This window comes from Sprattus sprattus, assembly GCF_963457725.1.
Source record: "Sprattus sprattus genome assembly, chromosome: 17".
NCBI classification, from domain to species: Eukaryota; Metazoa; Chordata; class Actinopteri; order Clupeiformes; family Clupeidae; genus Sprattus; species Sprattus sprattus.
Genome location: NC_137915.1, coordinates 29327601 through 29339866, shown reverse-complemented (window position 1 = coordinate 29339866; position 12266 = coordinate 29327601). Strand labels below are relative to the sequence as shown.

The 12266-nt window shown below is 45.0% G+C and overlaps 2 protein-coding genes across 2 annotated transcripts; one reads left to right on the top strand and one right to left on the bottom strand.

The window, feature by feature from the left end:
• The first annotated feature begins 45 nt into the window (after nt 1-45).
• irf9 (interferon regulatory factor 9) lies at nt 46-5753 on the top strand. Its single transcript, XM_080855197.1, has 10 exons — nt 46-120; nt 548-603; nt 724-846; nt 1099-1279; nt 2364-2512; nt 2643-2721; nt 2839-2892; nt 2987-3376; nt 4434-4549; nt 4756-5753. The coding sequence occupies exons 2-10, from the start codon at nt 550-552 to the stop codon at nt 4885-4887; spliced, it is 1278 nt and encodes a 425-aa protein (XP_080711323.1). The 5' UTR covers nt 46-120; nt 548-549; the 3' UTR covers nt 4888-5753.
• A 610-nt stretch (nt 5754-6363) lies between these two features.
• Nucleotides 6364-8507, bottom strand: emc9 (ER membrane protein complex subunit 9). Its single transcript, XM_080855198.1, has 6 exons — nt 8376-8507; nt 7804-8008; nt 7517-7593; nt 7337-7406; nt 7036-7130; nt 6364-6590 (listed from the first exon to the last, which is right to left on the bottom strand). Exons 2-6 carry the CDS (start codon nt 7996-7998, stop codon nt 6410-6412), a joined length of 618 nt encoding a protein of 205 aa, XP_080711324.1. The 5' UTR covers nt 7999-8008; nt 8376-8507; the 3' UTR covers nt 6364-6409.
• Nucleotides 8508-12266: the final 3759 nt, after the last annotated feature.

Below are 12266 nucleotides of genomic sequence, written 5' to 3'. Positions count from 1 at the left end.
TTTCTGGGAAAGGGCAAGTCTACTTCAAAACAGCTGAGGTCTGGGAGACTGGAACTTCCCTGACGGTGAGATTGCTAGCGGTCCAGTTCTATCCTAACGAAGGATCCGAAGCTGAGTCTGGTAAGTGACTCTTAACTGTAACGCCTGAATATGTGCAATAGATTACGTTAACGAAGACCTTAAAAATATATATTTTGTAGATAGTAGTTGACCTTATTTTTAAACAAAATGAACCATAGTTAACAACAGGTTGACAAATCTAACGTTCTAAAATGTTCTCAACATAAATTCTATAAATACTTAAATGTGCACATAAATAGCTCATGGTAGACCAAATGAACCAGTTAGCACATCTAACGCTCTTAAATGTTCTCAACATGAATACTTTAATTTGTACATAATAGTCAAAATGTGTCTCTTTCATGTCCATAGTCATTTTCAGCTGATGTTAGACAATACTTAGCCTAGAGAATTGTATTGGAAAAATGAAAAAAAAAAAACGGGTCATACGGCCTTGAAAGCAATAAACTGTTTTTGTTGATCGTAGATATGCCTTCGGGAATTCGGTCCACGCGCCGGCTTCGCTCATGGATGGTGGAGCAGGTGAGTTGTATGTCACTTCAGAGGGGACTGTCTCAGAGTGTGTATGTGTGGAGTGTCAGAGAGAGAGAGGGGGAGACACAGACAGCCCCTTTCTTAGAGGTATTTTTGTGAACTCCACAGGTGAGCAGTGGAAGGTATCCAGGTCTGATGTGGGATGACCAGGCAAAGACTATGTTCCGCATCCCATGGAAACATGCAGGCAAACAAGATTTCCGCAGCGAAGAAGATGCTGCCATTTTCAAGGTAACACCATACCCCCATGTGTTCACTGAGCACTTAACCAACCCACTACATCTGTCTGTAGGTAAATATCGTGGTAGTAGTCATGTTAACTCAAGGCAGCTTGAGAAGTTGCTGGTTTTTGTGTTTATGAAGAAACAGGGATGTGAAGTAACAGTTTGTACAACATTGTAACCACGGACCCACCCCCACACTCACAAGTTGGTAAAACACATTTCCCAATGGCTAGCGTGCTTAACCCAAAACTCTCTGCAGGCTTGGGCTGAGTTTAAGGGAAAGCTGACTGACGCTGGCCGCTCCGACCCTGCATCCTGGAAGACTCGTCTTCGCTGCGCGCTCAACAAGAGCCCTGAGTTCTGTGAGGTTGCAGAAAGATCACAGCTGGATATATCAGAGCCGTTCAAAGTGTATCGGCTGGTCCCAATCTCTGAGCAAGGTAGCAACACAACTAACCGTACCTTGGTTCTCACACCTGCACACACTCTTACAATCTGTTGCGCATAGTGTAAGAAGTAATACCTAAACTGTACTATACCTTTATTCACAATCACTCTTAGATTGCTCCTATAACCTACTTCTGACTAAATGTACCTTTACAAAACTGTGGTGTTCCCATGAGTGCAAACAGACCTGCTGCCATAGTCTTGGAGTAGGGTAGGTCTACAGTAAACATTGGGACATCATTGTAATGCTCAGGCTACGGTGTCAAGTATCAGCCTGATGGCAAACTCAAACAACAACAAACCCTTAGGCTATTTATTATTCGGTACAGCTGATCGCACGCAATGTAATTGCTGTTCTCTTGTCATGTAGTGGCTGCTAAACTAGACAGTGTAGTACACATAATAATGGACTTGATCTGGTTACATTAAGATGTATGGAATGGATCAAATTGGATGGAAGATGATTTAATCAAGCCATGGCAGACTTGCAAACATTACGCTGCAGTGCAGTGAGCAGTGTTAGTTCATTTAGCCTTGAGATCAGCACTGCTAACCACAGGAAACAGGAAGCTTTTAAAATGAGTAGATTAACTTGTTCATCACCATAGTCTCTCTGTGGTCAAATGCTTTGGCATTCTTTCTCCGTTGTCTCAGTTGGTAGATGCCAAAGAAACATGTGTTCTTTTTATGAATTATTAAAATATACTACAAAAGGATGAGCATCACTATGTTTGCATTGTTGAGAACATATTTTGGGGACAGGAACTCTGTTAAATTTGGTTTCTCCTGTCTTTCAGAAAAGCAAAGAATATTTCCCTATAATAATTAGGTCATATACTGTAAATTACGTTCTTTCCTGCACTTATTTCAACATGTATCTCAAAGCATCACAGGGAGAGTTTTGGAAGCATTTTTAGCACTACTGCTCTTGAAGGGGTTTATCAGTGTAGGCCACAAAGTACAAATGTTGCCATCGCTTCTAAAACTGCAATGGTGATATGCTATCTGTCCAGTTACACAACTGCAATTAGACTCCTTGGAAACCACTGTCTATGCACGCAATTCCCTCTTGCACAGGGCTGGGGAATGTCAAAACAGGTCAGATGAAGGAAGTGTCTGAGAGGAGGAGGAGGAGTAGGAGGAGGAGCCACAGCGAGGATAGCGAGGAGGAGCTCTCCGCCAAGATGATAAAGGAACAAGTCACAGCAGTGCAAGAAATCAACATAGTGAGTTTTCTTACCCACCCCAAAATAAGCCATTGCAATTTACTGTTCTATGTTATGTTATGCTATTTTAGATTTTCTCATGAGTCTCAGTAATTACATATGTGACCTTACATTCTGCTTTTCCATAAAGGAAATGGAAGCTGTCACTGAGTTCAACACCCAAGTTCTAGAAGTCACTGAGCCCACAGTAACCATGAAGAGTGATGGCCGTATGTCCCAGTTCTTGATTTGACACATAACATTAACCTCATTCTAACACAGACCTAATCTAATCTAGAGATGACATGTAATGCAAGTGAGTTTCATATAAATCCTATTTCTTGCAGTCAACGAAATCCAGTTGAACGTTACAATTGAGACTTCCCCCGCTGCCTCCACAGGTAAGGGAGTGTCCACCAAACAAGCTTATTTCTGTTGTTCTTCGTGTCTTAGCAATCTTACTTAACCAGACCCCCTGCTTTTCTCCTTTGGCAGTGCTCCACTCCTTCCTGGTTTCTGTGCAGTACCTGGGCCAGGAGATGCTCAGGCGTGAGGTTCAGGACAAGGACATCCGCATCTCCTATATGCCTGTGCCTCCAGTCCCGCCACCCCCATCATCTCAGACCACTTTCCACCGGATCCCCCTTCCAGATCCTCCCATCTCAATGGCGTCTGAACCAGCCATGCAGGCCATCTCCACTCTGCTGCCCTTCATGGAGAAGGGTGTGATGCTGACATCCACAGGAAGTGGGGTGTATGCCAAGCGCTGCTGCCAAGGGCGGGTCTTTTGGAGGGGGCCTCATACTCCCTCCTCCACCTCCCTCAATAAGATGGAGCGTACTGTAGAGCGAGTGATGGTATTCAGCAGGAAGGAATTTATAGAAGGTGAGGGAACTCTGATAACCGCTGGTCTCAGTGTGTCTGCTTGCTATATTCCAGTTTAAGTACAAAGTACACCATAATCACTGGCGGATCTTCCATTAGGCAAACCTAGGCAGGTGCCTAGGGCCCCAACCAAATCTGTCTTTATTAGGGGCCCCCAAATCTGACCCCCCCCAGCCATTACTTAAGTAAAGTAAAAAAAAAAAAACACACATTGCTAGTAGAAAAAAATAACAAAAATTTCAACATAACGCCGAACTAATGCCTAAATAATAATTTTCCAGCACACATGCCCTCCTCTGTGCATTGGACTAGTCCAGAATATGATGACGTAGTAACGCGCGCAGCGCGTAATAACGTTACTTCAAACCAAAGCAGAAGGATCTGTATGCGACTCGGTGAAAATGACCCTGCACATTGGCCAGAAAAGTTTACAGACTCCGAGCGTTGTTCAATTGTACAGAAAGGACCAGTGCAATTACGAGGAGATTTTGCCCAGAACAAACAGGGCAGACGCTTTACAAGCACGCACTACTATTTGAACATGAAAAAATGCGAAAAAATCCAGAGGTCCTGGCTTGTGTACAGTAACACGAAAGGCCGCGCTGTTTGTTTCTGTTGTCGGCTGTTTGGCGATTGCAATAAGCAGCGGTTCTGCACTGACGGCACGAACGACTGGAAAAATGTATCAGCCTTCCTAAAAGAACACGGCAGAGAATGGAAATTCTAATCTCTCTCTCTCTCTCTCTCTCTTTCTCTCTCTCTCGCTCTCGTTTGATCTGAGTAATAAACATGTAATTTTGGCAAAGGCTGGAGAAATCTGAAACTGATTTTACTGTGGAGAGTTGAGTGGCATGCACTATGGGTTTATTGCGATTCTAAGAGTATTGGGATGGTTATTTGTTTTGTGTACGTGTTTCAAAAATGAGGGCCCCATGTCTATATTTTGCCTAGGGCCCCAAAATGGCTAGATCCGCCCCTGACCATAATCACTCATTTATTTGAGGGATAGTTTGCCTTTGTACTATTGTTTACAATTGCATTTTGTGTTGGGAAATAGAACTGCAAAACTATCAAACTTCTGGGGGACCACCTCCACAGACCAGCATCACCATGTGCTTTGGGGAGGAGCTTCTCAATACAGATGACCCTGCCACTAAGCTCATCACTGTGAACGTAAGTAAACGGCAACTTAGCCTGAATCAGTTCCAGACTCCTCTGCAATGATCAGTGCATTAAACAGTTATTAAAGAGTCCACGATAAGAAATGATGCTGCAGTAATTACATTGTAACAATTCTTTTTATGTGTTTGTACAACTTTGTGCAGAAAAGGTGACGTCCCCCTTAAGTTCATCCTTCTGTGCTTTCTTTCTTTGACCAGATCTCATTTCCTTGGGCAGAACAACAGATCAAGGAGGTAGACACGCTCAGGGAGTCTGTGTCCATCTTTCAAAACCTAGCAAGTCAGTCACCACTTGGAGAAGTCACTCTCAATCTCATTCAGATACCTTAGCCTTGACGCTATCATTCCTGAGTGATCGCCCAGAACCCTGGTCTATCAATGGAAGCATTACCTACGGCACAAGCACTACATGTTACCCTTCAGGAAGAAACCAAGTTTGTTAATGCACTTTCCACAGAGTGGTTTACCCAAGGCAAACAGATTGCCCAGATCTTCTGGGGGGAAAAGGGCAAAAAAATAACAACACTTAACTAGGAACCCTAAACTTATCCCAACCTGAAGCACTTTTGTCCTACTTCTCAGAAGAATCAGGCTGGTTGGTTGAGTGACCAAGGAGAGAAAATATGGACATGAATGACCACTATTGTCAACCGCCACATTCTACATATTAATAGGCATTACATTCAGAGCAGTCTCTGTAGAAACTGTTGAATGAGATTAATTGGTGTTCATTTGTCTCTTCGTGCCTGACGCAGGAGGGGAGGAAGAATGCAAACCTTGATATCTGACTGATGTGGCATGAATGTGTATTTATGATGTAATGCATCACTCACTAACCAAGATTGCAATTCAAAATGTATAATTGTTCTTTGTGAAAAGGCCTGTGATTATTATGCGTATAGTGTTGTTTATGATGATTTTGATTACTGTTGTGTTTATAAGTAAGGGTAGCATGTCCTTTTTGGTGACTTTTACGTTTTTAGTGATTGAACATGGCTATTGCAATCCCAAGAATGTGCTGGTTTCTTTTTTACAGCAAAAATCCATCCTCTTCTCCCAGACAGATTCTATTTTATATTTTATTTTTAATTAGACAAGAAGATATCACTAGGTGATTTGGTTAAATTATGTAGGTAAACCTTCGCTTCGTAATTAATCTGTGCTATTTAAAATAAATAAAGCAGATTTCAAATACAGGACAAGATGTTAAATTCCTTGTGCAACTGGTTGGAGGCCATTGTGTGGTACCCCCTCTCCACTACCACAGGAGATTTAACATTGTGCTATGGGTACTGAAATTGTGTTTTACTGTACGAATTCCTGTTTGTCACTCTCACAGGCAGCGGAATACCTGAGTGCTCAGTTCCATCCTACATAGTGACATATAATCCAGTCAGACCCTTTCAGCATGTGGGAAGAAAACAAGACACTCTATTTGTTGGTCAAAATGTAGATTAAAAGCACACTTAAACACATGTCAATATGTACAGTTGCACAAACCACAGGGAGTCTGTAGATCTAGTTTGGTCTCATATTGTGTACTTACTAATTACCACTACAATTGCTAGTTAAGTTTTATTAAAAGGCAGAGAACTATGATTTTTTGTTATTTATCCAAAACATAATTGTTCATTGACAGTTCTTTAGAATGTTTAGTTGAAATATAATAAAAGTATTTCAGATGGAACAAACAGCCTCTGTTAATGCATTACAATACACAGTATATTAACACAAATCTAATTAATGGAGAAAAAAAAAAAAACATTTTAAAATTGCAGTTGTTTTTCAGAACATTTCACATTAGTTTTTCATGAGGTTTATTAAATGTCTGTTGTTACACCCGAACATCAAGTCACACGTTCCCATTGACAGGAGATGCCAGTTCTGCTATTTTGGCATTCAGTTTTTGATTGGTCCAGTCCTTTGTTATGTCATCCAAATGACTGTCAAAATCCACCAAAAGCGTGTGGTCTCCTGAGTCAAGCAGCTGATTGGCTACTGAACGAGTCTCCTCCCACTGTCTCAGCATTATCCTGAGAGAGGAAACAATGTTAACATGAGCAGTTTTCATTTAACGAGTTCATGATAGCTCAAACATCTCCACCAGTCATTTAACAACTTCATGAATAGCTCAAACATCTCCACCTGTCAGTATTGGAAACTGACAGCGCACAAGACATTTTTCTCAATGTCAACTGTCTGGATTCACTGTCACCGGGGATCCGTATGAGTGACAATGCATTCCACTGTTTGATTGGTAGTAAATGGAGAGCACCTCTCAGACAAACCAGAGTGGTCGGTGTGCACTGGCTTTTGATAACACCTTTTGCACTTGCCTGCGCAAACTGCAACAGGGAGTTGAATCTTTCAGGTCAACTAACTGCACACTACGAGATCTTGTTGTATATTCTGTTCTTCAAAAATGCACATTCAATTTTCCCTCCCCCTTGGTTAATGTGGTGCATGCATATGTCTTACATGTGTTTGTCCTTCAGTGTCCAGCGGGAGTCTTTGCGCTCATACATCACTATGGGAGGCACCCTGTATCCTTGGGACATTTTGGCCCCATCAATCTGAAAAACAAACAAAGGTAAGGCTGAGTAGGCCCAACAATCCATCTATTTTACATCCAACAGTAAAATTGCACATTTCAACAAACTTTACTACCTGTAACTAATTAGGATTGGGCAGTAGTAGTTGATTATGGATGAACTAAACTGAAGAAATTATTAGGCTGGTGCTACCAGTGTTAGAAAAAATAAAACAGACATATTCTTACCATAAGTAGCACCGCTCCACTACACTGCTCCGCAATCTTGTCTGCTATCTTCAAGGCACAAGGTGTTGGACTGCAAGAGAGGTGAAAATTGAAGGCTCAGAACATATTTAGATATATTTTGAGCTCAACATAACGAAACTATGAAAAACAGAAATGTGTGTTCATGGGAAAGAAAAGTACCTGCTATCTGATACGCAAGCATTTGCTTGATAGTATCCCACAATCCTCTGCTGTGTCTGTGCACACCATACATCCACCTAAAAAAAAAAGTCATTGCATGAATCGCAATATGACCAGTTTCTATTCATATCCAAAGTCAACATAGTAGCCATAACATGGTTCGGCAGCACTTACTTTCAAGCCATATTCACAAAGGAATGGTAATGACACCGATGCTGTTATTTACCAGCATAAATAATACAACAGATGTCAAGTAGGCAGCCTGCAAAATCACAGCACTGGCCTACCTGTGTGAGGGCAACCTGTGTGATGGGTGCCAGGGGCAGGTGCGAGTGGAGAAGAGGCACACAGTCTGTAACACATAAAGGCCCCCCTACTGGACTGGATGATAACAGCAGGCCGTTAACGCTGCACCGGGGAAACAGGCAAGAGTGTAGATACATCTTCACATAGGCCAGGCAGGATAACTCTACCTCCCCCATCGCTGCAATACTGGAAGAGTTAACGTTAGACATGTAGGGTAGATGAAGACAAATGGCAAAACGATTGGATGGGAAAAAAGGACATAGTACTACTACATAAATCAAGACGCTGATTAAGTTGAATGAATGTGCGGACAGATGTCCTAAAATGATCTGTTCCCATGTTTTTGCATAGCAAGCTAGTCGTGTTTTAGGCTCAACACAAACACTGTCAAACTTAAACGCAGTGAAGGCTTTATGGAGGAACCACACATAGACTGGTACGTGTAATGCTGGTATTGCTGACGAAAGCGAACGTTAGTGCAGCAAAACATGAACAATATACGGCTAACTAGCACACATCTTGGTCGGTAACGTTGTACGCGCCCCATGCTTACCGTTTGATTTCGTAGTTCCGTGGAAGACAATATTAGCAAAGTTGGCAATTAATCACTAGCTGTTTAAAATAATATTTCGCACTACATGCCGGTTAAAGAATCTAGGATGAATGTGACATGATAAACCCTTTTGGATACACTGATCAATTTCTCACTTCCTCTAGTCACCAACGTGTACGCCCCGCAAATGCAATGGTACATTGTGATTGGTTACAAACAGTACACTCAGCCTACCTACTGGCTTACATTGTTGACTATCAGGACAGTATTCGGGCACTTCCGCCATAAAGCAACCATTTTTAGGCTTCAGGCCACATGCATTCATTTCACGAACTGATGGTTAATGGTACACACTTCCTTCATTGAACCTTTGTTTAACGTGCAACACTGCACCCCTGGACCTTGCCCACTCATAAAACTTGGCCACATTTAGTCTATAAACAGTACTTAAACCAATCCCAAAGAGATTGATTGTTTTATAGATAATAACCATCATTAGTTGTAGTAGGCTAGAGGTATTGTTATTGTTATTATTATTAGCCTCTATTAGTATAATTACTACATATTCTACATTTATGCTAAATCTCAGCTCAATGTTACACAAGCCTGCTGTGTTCCGCAAAGCTATTGCATTCTCTGCTAAATGTAGGTTAAATACAGCCTCTGTAGTATTTGAGCACTGTCAATTGGTAAAAGCCTGTTTCTTCGGGTGACAGTGGCGATGCAGAGCCACTGGTCTGGTAATCGTGGCTCTTCGGTTCCGTACGGTCCTTTGAGGTCATTCAATTTCACCGACAGGTGTATTGGTAAGTCTGGAGTGGCATTTCTCATCTGTAGCGTGGTATCTTCATGGTTCTCCAGCATGGCACACCTCTGTGAAAGCAATGGTGGTCCTCAGCTGGCCAGAGGTCAAAGGTCAGAGCAGCGGCTGGTCCCAGGGGTTCAAGCGCAGTGGCTTCCTCAATCTGCTGCGGGCTCGCTGGATATTTAACACACACAGTCTAGATGTGATTGTGGGACCCACGTGAGAAGAGAAGAGAAGACGACAGCGCCTGAACTCAACTCAAACTTTCTGTTAATATGTAGACCTACAATGCAGCATAGAGCGCACAAGCTCGTGTGGTTAGTCCCAGGGACGTGCAGTCATAGGAGGCAGGGGAGGCAGAGCTTGAAATGAGCCATATCATTGGTGGGAGGGCTACATACGCTACTGTCACAGGTGGGGGGCACTGGAGCCTCCACTTCACCTAAACCACTATTACTCTGAGGAGCACACCGTAACTTCACCCCAAAAAGATGGCAGACGCAGAGAGTCAGGGTTAAAAGTAATTCTTTTATTAAATAGTTAAAAAGAGAAAAGTCTTTGATGTGAGGGCACTTCGTGAGGCTTTGGCAGAGGGGGGGAGAGAGAGCTCCAAAGCCTAGGAGACTGTGGGATTAATGGCAGGGAAGCGGGGAGAAGAGCAGTGCGGGCTTAGTCTAGGGTAGCACAGCCGTTGTTGCAATTCCTACAGGTGGTCGGGGCAATTGATGGTAGCCGCTCGCCTCGTCTCCTCCAGTAGGGGATCCTGGGCTGTGAGAAGCTAACCGAAGAAAGTTATTTGATGTCAAACATGTTCTACACTCAGTTAGCAGGGCACGGATGTAGCATACACAGATCATGGGTAAAGCCTGGAACTGTTGTGGGAGGCCACACTAACAACAGTGCAGTCAATTAGTGCAAACACTTCGACACACCACTCTAGGGGAACACGGCACACAACGTCACTTCAACAATGGCACTTTCAGGTGTAAACAATGCCACAGCAAATAGTCAGTCCATAGGGGCCCAACACAGGGGCTTACTTGCTCATATAAATAGACAGTCCAGGCAATAGCTCCACGATCCGGCGGGTAGTGCAACAATGTTGCAAAGAGAGAGTTCGTGCCACACAAATGACAGCGGTAGCGTCCTCAAAAGATACATATAACTGGCCAACCGTTAGCAGACAGTAAACCAGCGATACACGGTACTTCTGATTGGCAAGGAGACAGGTTACTTAGCTTCACGTAGTTAGGGCGTCCTCCACTCTTAGCAGTATTCGTAACCTTTATTCCGGGGTTCCTCTCTGTGAATGCGACTGGCGAGGGGTTGCGCTATCCAGCTTCAATTACTCCGTATGCTCTGGGTAGTAGCTTGCCCGGCTTGTCATCAGTTTGTTCGGATTCTGCTTGGGCCGCCGTCTCGCCTACGAGTCCTTGTTCCTTGGCCCTGTCTGCTCCTTCCCAATCTGCCTCCATACTGGTGGTAACCTGTTGCTTTTCAAGAGCTCACAATCAGAGGGTTAATTAGACAGAAGAGTTGATGTTGGCTGCGCAGCTGAAGCTAGTTAGCCTAATCAATGGCTAAACCCAGGGTTTGTTTACATGGTAGCTTCTAGCTGGTGTTACGCTCTCAGCGCACCCCTAGGAACCCAACTCCCTGACGGTTGGTTCCTCCCCAACTGAATGTGGTCACCCCGTGACATCCTCCCCCACTATTGGGTTCTAGTCCCTAGAACCTGTGTTCTTAGGCCCAGTTACCGTACCTCTCCGGGGGCTGGCCCTGGGTGTCCCGTTGGGAACGTCTGGGCGGTGCCAGGGGGTCCAGTTCGTCTGCGGGCGGTCCAGGTCTCACAGGCACTGCTGCCCACCCCATCCCAGGTGGTATCGGGACTGCTGGTCTCACTGGCGACTCTCGCCTCGGTACTGGGTAATTTGGACAGGGACGAAGCAGGTTGCGATGTAGTACCCGATCAGGGCCCAGCCTCCCTTCCGGCCGCACAGTGTAGACAGGCTGGTCAGGTCGCTGGCTGCATACCACATAGGGTGTGGCCTCCCAACGGTCGCTTAACTTCCCTTTACCTTGCCGTCGGCAGTCTCGCACCAGCACACGCTCGCCAGGCAGCAGGGGGGCGTCTTGGGCTGTCCGGTCGTACAGGCGCTTGTTCTTGGCAGCGGCAGCACCTAAATGCTCGGTGACCTGCCTGTAGGCATCTTGGAGCCGTCGGTGGTGTTGACTCACCCACTCTGTTGTACTTTGGGGTCCGTTTCTCGGTGCCGTCCCAAGGAGCAGATCCATGGGTAGACGCACATGTCTTCCAAACATCAGGTAGGATGGGGCATAGCCTGTGGTACTATGTACACTGTTGTTATAGGCTTGTATTAGGAAAGGGAGATGGTCCACCCACCTACTGTGTTGCTCGACTTCCAGGGTCCCCAAAAGGCTCAGCAGGGTCTGGTTGAACCTCTCACATCCTCCGTTACCCTGCGGGTGGTATGGCGTAGTGTGGGTCTTTCGGCAACCGTACAGCTGGCACAGCTCTTGAATGACCTTTGATTCAAAGTTCGGGCCCTGGTCGGAGTGGAGGGTCTCTGGACAACCGAAAGGTTGGAACACTGTGCCCCAAAGAACCCTGGCGGTGGTGATGGCGGTCTGGTCAGTGGTGGGGATCGCCCAAGCGTACTTGGTAAACAAGTCGGTCACCACCAAGATGTTTTGGTAGCGGTCCGTTGGCCGACTCAGCGTCAGAAAGTCCATACTCAAGGTGTGAAGGGGAGCCTTGGGCAGTATGGGGACTAAGGGGGCTTTCGGGTTTTGTCTTGCTTTGAAAAGCATACAGCGTGGACAGCTGTGGACGAAGGCCTCCACCGACTCCTTCATCTTCGGCCAGTAAAAGTTTCTCCTCAACAGGGACAAGGTCCTCTCCTGCCCTTGGTGGCCCATCTGTGTGTGGTAGGCTTGGAGGAGGGACTGAACCTGGGTCCGTGGCACCACTACCTGGAACACAGTGTCATGGGTTACGGAGTCATGCACCGAACGACAAACCACCCCTTCTCGTACGCAGAGTTTATCCCAGTGGCTCAGGAGCT

Excerpts from the sequence above, each read along its gene's own strand:
- irf9 (XM_080855197.1), top strand. The coding sequence starts at position 550 with ATGCCTTCGGGAATTCGGTCCACGCGCCGGCTTCGCTCATGGATGGTG. Across the intron at positions 1,280-2,363 it reads GGTCCCAATCTCTGAGCAAG|GGCTGGGGAATGTCAAAACA; the intron begins GTAGCAACACAA and ends CCTCTTGCACAG. Across the intron at positions 4,550-4,755 it reads CTAAGCTCATCACTGTGAAC|ATCTCATTTCCTTGGGCAGA; the intron begins GTAAGTAAACGG and ends TTCTTTGACCAG.
- emc9 (XM_080855198.1), bottom strand. The coding sequence starts at position 7,998 with ATGGGGGAGGTAGAGTTATCCTGCCTGGCCTATGTGAAGATGTATCTA. Across the intron at positions 7,594-7,803 it reads CACAGGTTGCCCTCACACAG|GTGGATGTATGGTGTGCACA; the intron begins GTAGGCCAGTGC and ends TTTTTTTTTTAG. Across the intron at positions 7,407-7,516 it reads GCTTGCGTATCAGATAGCAG|TCCAACACCTTGTGCCTTGA; the intron begins GTACTTTTCTTT and ends CCTCTCTTGCAG.